We start from the raw sequence: 7698 nt of genomic DNA, 5'->3' as shown, positions 1-7698 counted from the left end.
ATGAGGACCAGCGGTATTCATTCTATCAAGAAGTGGAAATCAGAGAATAGAGGTTCCTGACCTCCCCATATGCATGACAACCATGCCCTTAAAGGATGCTCACCGGTGTCTGCCCCAGGTCTGGCAAGGGGCGGGGCAGCTGGACCTTTAAATCTGGTCCCTTCCCCCGCCTGCCTCCCCTGCCAGCCTTAGGAGCAGCTGTCAGTAGCGATCAGCATCAGGCTTGAGCAGCACCTCCCCCACCCATGGGGAGGTCAAGCTGGGTAGGCAAGAGAGGCCTTGTCTGACAGCACTCAGGAGCCTCAGGCCAGGGCCAGGTACTGAGACGGCCTCTGCAGCCCTGGGCCCAGCCCTGCCCTACCTCAGATGATTGGATGTCACCAATCAGCTCTCAACAAACAGCGGTATGCTTTCTTCACTTGTTTTTAGTTAGATCAACCACCTTTGGAGAGGACATATATTACCCCTTTCCCCAAGACAAGTTCCTGCAGGGACTTTCCTACCCTCAGCTTGGGGACGATAATAAAAGATTTGCATATACCGATTAAGAAAGCTGTCCATAATTTGCTAAAAATTAGTAGCTGACTGCTGGGCATTATTTTAAGTACTTTACATGTATTATTTTACTTGGCATTATCTCATAAAATGGGGGGAAAAAAAGCCTATTTGAGAATAGTATGAAGAGTATCTGTACATACAGAGAATGGGAGAACACAGAAAACAGTGGCCCCCACTAGGGAATAAGATAAAGACACACTAGGAAAAAGACATGTCCCCCTTTCACTTAATGACCTACTGTTGTGTAATAACCTTTGAAATTTTTACGGCATGTAGAAAGAACTTTTGTAAAGTCATAAAACTACCTTCAAAATAGAAGCTGCCATTTACTGTGCCCCTAACTGCCTAGCCCTACCAAGTGCTAGGGCACAGAGTAAAGACACTGTTGTGGTTATTAGATTCCCAGTCCTTTTAAGGGAGGACATGAGTACAAGTGGTGAATTCTTGTCTGCTTCTTCCCTACATGATTATGAGTCCAGGGAGGGCAGAGACTGCCTGGCTTCTCTGTACCTTATGCCAGCTCAGGGTAGGTGTTCGATGACATCAGGATGGTGGAGACACGCCTGTTTATTGGGCTTTCCCAGACTGCCAAGGGAGGCTGTTGGAAGAAAGAGGCAAAAAACATTAAAGGAGGATTCGGCATGAAGGAAAGTTGGAGGGGACACACAGTGCAGGATGCAAGGATGTGAGGCAAAGGACGAAGCCAGAGAGGTGAGGGCCATATTGCAAACCTGCAGCCTACTGGTTCACAAATGAGGGAGCCAGGTCTGCAGGGACCTGGTGAACTGGAGTCCTCTTTGAAGGATGCAGCCACCGATCTGCATCATGTTTGATGGGATGGGGTCAACAGAGCCAACCAAGTTTCAGATAGCTTAATTTGTATATGAAATTATTAAATGACAATGAACACACCCACAATACATGGGCATCTGTGGGCCAAATTCAGACTTTAGGTCTTGGTTACAGGCAAAATAGTGACAAGCTTCGAAGGCCAGGTTTTGGGGCACTGGTAAAGATTTCAAATTAAGGTGACACAGTCAGAAGAGTAGGCTCTGGGAAGACCTCTCAGGCCCCTTCCCATAGAATTAAAGAAATAACTAAGCTCTACCCCATGTTACAGATTTCAAAATACTTAAAGGACCTCCTCACAGAACTAAGTTCTAAGTGTCCTCCTTTAGAGAAGAAGAAATAGGTTCAGAGAGGGATAGGGTTTGGGCTCAGCCACACAGCAAGTGGAATTGATTCTGATTCCAAAATCCTGGAAGTACCCTGGGCTGGGGTGGGCTGCTGCTGCTTCTGATGCTGGTAACTGCAAACAGTATGTTTCAGACGTTAGTCTAAGGAGAAGGCTTCTAACCTGAATCCAGAATTCAGGGAGCTCATAAACTTGGATGGGAAAAAATATATATTTTCACTAACCTCTAACCAAAATTTGCTTTTTTCCCACATGGATTGTAGTATCTGTGGCTTTGTCCCCAACAGAAATCGCAGCTATTTTTATATTGAATTACAGTTATTGCAAGTATCTCAAAATATTATTTATGCTTATACTATTTCAAAATTGTGAGTTATTATCCCGCCATTAAATCACATTCTGTTTTAGACACTCCTGCACCACAGGTGCCATTTATTGGGCACCTCTGTGTCCAGTAAATGGTCAGTGACCAAATAGGGACTCTGTCTGTTCTCACACCAGTAACCCAGGCTTCTCCATTACTCTCCTCCATTCTCTATCTTTAGTTGTTTGCTGGTCAGCACCTTCGAGGAGGTGAGTCAAAGACCACCCATTAGTTTAATGTTCTTATTCAAGCGGAGGGACAACACACCGATGTTGTTAGAAAAGGAAAAAAACTTTAACCTACCAGTTTTCTTATTTAAAGCTAATAAAAACATATTACTATAATTTCGTGTTTTTAACTTTTTTTTTTTTATTAATTGACCTCCATGTAATCTCCGCATTTTGTTTTATGCTTTTAAAAGCATTATTCTGAGAAAGGGTCTCAAAATTTCATGAGATTGCCAAAGGATCCATGGTACAAAAAAAAGAGAGGCTAAAAACCTCTGTTCTAAAGGTTTTGGAGCTATTAACTTCGGTATTCTGCACTGGAGCCCATTTTACAGACAGGGAAACTGATGCATGGTGCGTAGGTTAGACTCTGGTTCCACAGCTAGCAAGCTGCAGAGCTGGGCATTCGCTCCCAGGGACTGGCTTCCTAACCTCTGTGCTCAGCTATTGCGCTCACCGCTCACATTTCTGCCCCTTTTGAGGAGCCGGAAGGTCAAGGTCTCGTTCTGTGATTTGAAGCCAGTTTGGGGCCGGATTCCAGGCAAGCTCTGAGGTCACGTGGGTCACATACCAGGGGCACCGCCCCCAGGTCAATCCTCCCAGCTGTCCCGCGGATGCCTGAAGGGCGGGGCAGGAGGCAGACAGGCGGCGGTCCAATAGCTGTCGCAGCGCCTCACCTGGCCAGCCACGTGTGCCCAGGTATGCTGGTGGCTCCGCCCAGGGCCCAGCCCAGCCCCTCCCCAGCCCTGGGCTCTGGGAGCGGAAATTCCTGCGCCGGCGGGACGCAGCGGGCGCCGATCCCAGCGGGCGGACTCGGCCATGGAACCAGTAGAGACCTGGACCCCCGGGAAGGTGGCAGCCTGGCTGAGAGGTGGGTGGGGCCGGAGCAGAGTAGGGCTTGAGGGTCACTGGGACCGAGAGAAGTAAAGGAAAAAGGACCTGCTGAGGCTGTCAGTTGATTAGTCTGTCAACAAATATTTATAAGCGTCTGCCACGTATCTGGTACTGTGCTAGACAAAAGGATAGACGAGATGACCCCAAAAGGCCAGAGGACCGAGAAGGGGTCTCACATCGCCCTAGCATCCCAAGAGGAAGCCAAGAGTGGCAATGGGGAGGCGGTGGGTGTAATAAAAGCAGAGGAGGTGTCCCCAGCGCGGCCCACACCCACTTTATCTCCTTAGTCTTCCCTCCGCCCCAGGGCGTAGAGGGCTGTTATTAAACCCATTTTTCAGAAGCGGAAACTGACGCATTGAGCCAGGAAGTTATTTGCTCAGGCTTTGGAATATGGCTGGCCCTATTTCCCTTCTCCCCACTCTGAGGTTCCTAGTGTGTGAAGCAGAAGCCCAGCCAGACTAAAGGGATTGATACGGCCTTCCCAGGGGCCTTTGGGGAGATGCCCCCCCCCCAGTCCAGATGGGCAGGAAAGGGTCCCGACTGCAGAGAGACTCAGGGAAGTGAAGACCTCCGATGTGCAGGTGGGAGGGTGGAGGTGAGTCAGGGCATCCTTTTGGAGGGGGTGATGGAGTGGAGGGGCAGCGTGAGTACACTGGGAGCAGGCTCAGGGTGACCAGCTCGCACAAAAGCAGGAATTCAAGGCTGGATTCAGACTTCCAGACTGGGTTCCAGGCCCAGCCCCTCCATTCACCAGCTCTGTGACCATAGGTCTCAGTTTCCCTGCCCATAAAAAGAATTGCAACTCTGGTGTCATGAAGTGGACAAAATGAGATAATCATGACAAGTGCCTAGGATGTATAGCTCAATGTCAGTGTCTATTGGGAGAAAGGCAGCCCAGCACATTCACTGTACATGGTAAAAGAGTTGCTCGAGGGCCCGTAGCCATGGAATAACAGGTTCATGAACTCCTGTCCCATGCTCTTAATGTCACACAGGGAATGAGGGAGAGCTGTTGATCACACACAGGATTCCAATGAAGGAAACTAGCTTGGAATGGGAGGAATTCTTCAAAGAGTGAGCAAGCCGTTAACCTCTATTCATACCAGTTTTCTCATCTGTAAAATGGGGATGAAATAGTCTCTACCTTCTAGATTCAGTGAGGATCAAATGTATGAATATGTTTAAAGCCCTTAAATTTTTGCCCAGCTCGTAGTAAGCATTCGGTAGATATTTTTCTTATTTTTGAGGGTGTACCTTGTGTCAGACATAGGCTGGAATCAGAGATGAGCCATTATTTAAGGCCTGGTCCTTGAAGAGCTCTTGTTAAAGTGGGAGAGGTCAATGCTCAAGTGCAGGGATTTGTGGAGGCTCAGGGGGCAGTGAGAGCAGGAGAGGCCCCATACCCAGGCTGGGGTGTTGTGGAACGTTTCCTGGAGAGAGTTGGATGAAAAAAAGGAGTGAAGGAGCTGGAAGAGCAATCCAGATAGAATAGCACCTGTGAGGACCCTGAGGCAAAAGAGCATTCTAGGAACTACAGGAAGTTTGTGCTCTGGATCCGCAGTGTTGAGTTTGAGGGACTGTGCGAAGAGATGAGACTGCGGAGGCAGGCGGCAGCCTGATTATACCCAGCCTTGCAGATCATGTAAAAGTCTGGTGATAATAATACGGTGGCTGTCACTGACTGTCTACCATGAACCAGGAAACGGGCCAAGTGTTTGACATGTATCATGTCATTTATACTCACACGATTAGAAAGTAGGTGCTTTTATTATTCCCATTTTATAGATGTGGAAACTGAGGCACAAAGTTACTTGCTTAAATGCTGGCATTCAGGTTTCCCTGACTTCAAAGCCCCATGCTCTTCCTATTCAGTAGTCCTCAGACAAGCAAGCATCAGAACACCTGCTGAGCCCTAACACTCGCTCCCTCACCGCCCCCGCCCCCCACCCGAGCTATGTGGTGGGGCCGAGAATTCATATTTCTAACTAGCTCTCCAGTGAAGCTGCTGCTGCTAGTCTGGGGACCACCCTTTGAGAGCCACTGCCCTAAACTATCTTACTTCTCAACGTCATTAGCTCATCTGTTAAATGGGCAGAACACAGTTTAAGTTTCAGGGTTGTCATTAGAAACAGATGGGAGGGAAAAGGCTTTGCAGGAGTGAGGTGGTGGCCAGAAAGACCATGACACTCCCTGGCTCCCTCCATGCTGACCTCTGCTGGCCCTCTAGGCCTTGATGATTCCCTGCAGGACTACTGCTTTGAGGACTGGGAGCTACCTGGCAAGTACCTACTCCAGCTCTGCCCCCACAGCCTCGAGGCTCTGACCATGTGGCCTCTGGGACACCAGGAGCTCATTCTGGAAGGGGTGGAACAGCTCCGGGCCCTAGTAAGTAAATGGTGACCACACTGGCTGTAGCTTCCACCCACCTGGCTGTTGCTGATGGACTACCCACTGCCAGTGAAGTGACTGCCCCTCTCTGGCATAGAGCTCTGGGCTACAGACAGAGAACCTGCAGAGCCTGACAGAGGGGCTGCTAGAGGGGACCCATGCCTTCAGGAGCTTAGTCCAAGGCCGCCTGGGGGGCTGTGCTGAGGCCCCTGCCGATGTCCTTGGCGCTGCTGTGGATGTGGTGCATGAGGCTCGTACCCTCCTCTTCTGGCTCAACAGGTACCTTAGGTTCCTCCCAGGGCTTGGGTTGGGGTGACTGGTGAGGGAACCTCCTTGGCCTCCTCAGGGCTTAGGGCTCGAAAGAGAAAAACAGAGCTTGGCTCTTGTTCAGATATGGTGGAGCAGGGCAAAGAGGTTAGTTGGTCTGCACAGGGCACTGAGATGCCTGGGTTCCCACTCCACCCCCCAGGTTATAATCATAGCAGTCATATCGATAACATTGCATAGAGAGCTTCTCCATCCCCTTTACTGGTTGCCGCTTGTCCCACAGATCCTAGCACAAATGTCACTTCCTCAGGGAAGCCTTCCCTGTTATATACTCTTAGAGCTCTCCACACTTCACAGCAGTTGAAGTTAAATCATTACTGACGAAATTATATGTTTAATATCTATGTAGAACAGGGTCTGGTACGTATTAGGTGCTTGACAAATGAGTCCTGTGTTAGTTAAGCTCTTTATAGTGTCAATCATCTCCTTTACCTCAAACCAAAACCCATCAGAGCAGGTATTACCCCACATTTCATATCAGTAGTCGGCTCCAAGTGGTTCTATGACTTGACTGTTAAGTACAGTCCCCTAACCGCTGTTCCATCCTTCTCCCTGCCAGGTACCTCTTCTCCCACTTAAATGACTTCTCGGCCTGCCAGGAGATTGGGGAGTTGTGCGGGAAGCTGGGCCAGGTCTTGCAGGAGGTAGGAGAACCAGGAGCCAGGCTTGGCCCAGGCTGTAGAGACCAAATCAGGCAAGAGCTTTTTATAACCTGTGAATCAGCACAGGATTGGGTGTGAGTGCAGGAAGAGGCAAGGGCAGGAAGAGAGGCGTCCAGCCACTGGGTAGGGGGCAATGGGGACACCAGGTATCCTACCTGGCAGGGGCAACTCAGGAAGTTTGATTCTTAAAAGGGGGAGAAGGAGGGCAAGTATGGTGACTTCTGGGAGCCTGGTGTCAGGGGGCAGACTTTAGGGGCCCGATGAGGGAGGCAGGGAGGTACTCCAGGGAACCCACCCTGCCCTCCAGTGAAGGCAGTGCCCCTACTCAGGGAAGGTCCCTGTTCTCTCACTGCTTCCAGGACTCTCCGGCAGCTGAGAAGGAGAGCCAAGTCCTCAGGATTGTAAGTGTGGGGTGTTCGGGGGAGTGGGGATGAGGTGGGAGGGATCTGGCTCAGGCTGGACAGCCTGCTCCTCTTCCCCCAGTGCAGCCACGTGGCTGGGATCTGCCACAACATCCTGAACTGCAGCCCCCAGGAGCTGCTGGAGCAGAAGGCTGTGTTAGAGCGAGTGCAGTTGGACGATCCTTTGGTAAGCCCTGACCTTTGACCTCTCACCTCTGACCTCTCAGCCGCCTGGCCTGAGCCCTAAAATGTGGTTCTGGGATCACAGAGAGTCCTGTACTGTTACAGCTAGAAGGCCTTTTTTGTACAGATGTTAAAGACCCAAAAGACTTTCCTGGGGGTCTCACCGTCATCCAGCATCTTCCCCAATCCTGAGGGGCTGCAGCTGGTTTAGTCTCAGGTGATACATTCTAGTCCTGAGATACAGACCTGGCAGGTTAGGAGAGAGGACATGAACTTTTCTGCTTTAATCTCTGACTGGTTGGGGAAACCAGAGCCCCTAGCCTTGCCCCTGTCCCTCCTGATCCCTTCAGAAGAGTTGCTGAGAATCTCACACCTCAGAAGTCAGCAACCCCAGCTTCCCTCCGATCCTTATTGGAGGAGGAGGCAGAGGCCTGGAGGAATGGCAAGCCCAAAGTCACACAGCAAATTGGGCAGTGCCAGCTCGGGACCAGCTCTTTCC

The 7698-nt window shown here is 50.2% G+C and overlaps 1 protein-coding gene across 1 annotated transcript in view; it reads left to right on the top strand.

Moving 5' to 3' along the window:
• The first annotated feature begins 3163 nt into the window (after nt 1-3163).
• CNKSR1 (connector enhancer of kinase suppressor of Ras 1) overlaps nt 3164-7698 on the top strand; it is a 9173-nt gene continuing 4638 nt past the window's right edge. Inside the window, exons 1-6 of the mRNA XM_006924393.1 lie at nt 3164-3215; nt 5466-5623; nt 5724-5905; nt 6513-6597; nt 6975-7016; nt 7099-7203. Coding sequence (XP_006924455.1) covers nt 3164-3215; nt 5466-5623; nt 5724-5905; nt 6513-6597; nt 6975-7016; nt 7099-7203 — 624 coding nt within the window. The remainder of the gene's footprint in view (nt 3216-5465; nt 5624-5723; nt 5906-6512; nt 6598-6974; nt 7017-7098; nt 7204-7698) is intronic.

This window comes from Pteropus alecto, unplaced genomic scaffold, assembly GCF_000325575.1.
Source record: "Pteropus alecto unplaced genomic scaffold, ASM32557v1 scaffold39, whole genome shotgun sequence".
NCBI classification, from domain to species: Eukaryota; Metazoa; Chordata; class Mammalia; order Chiroptera; family Pteropodidae; genus Pteropus; species Pteropus alecto.
This window is presented reverse-complemented; position numbering and strand designations above follow the sequence as displayed.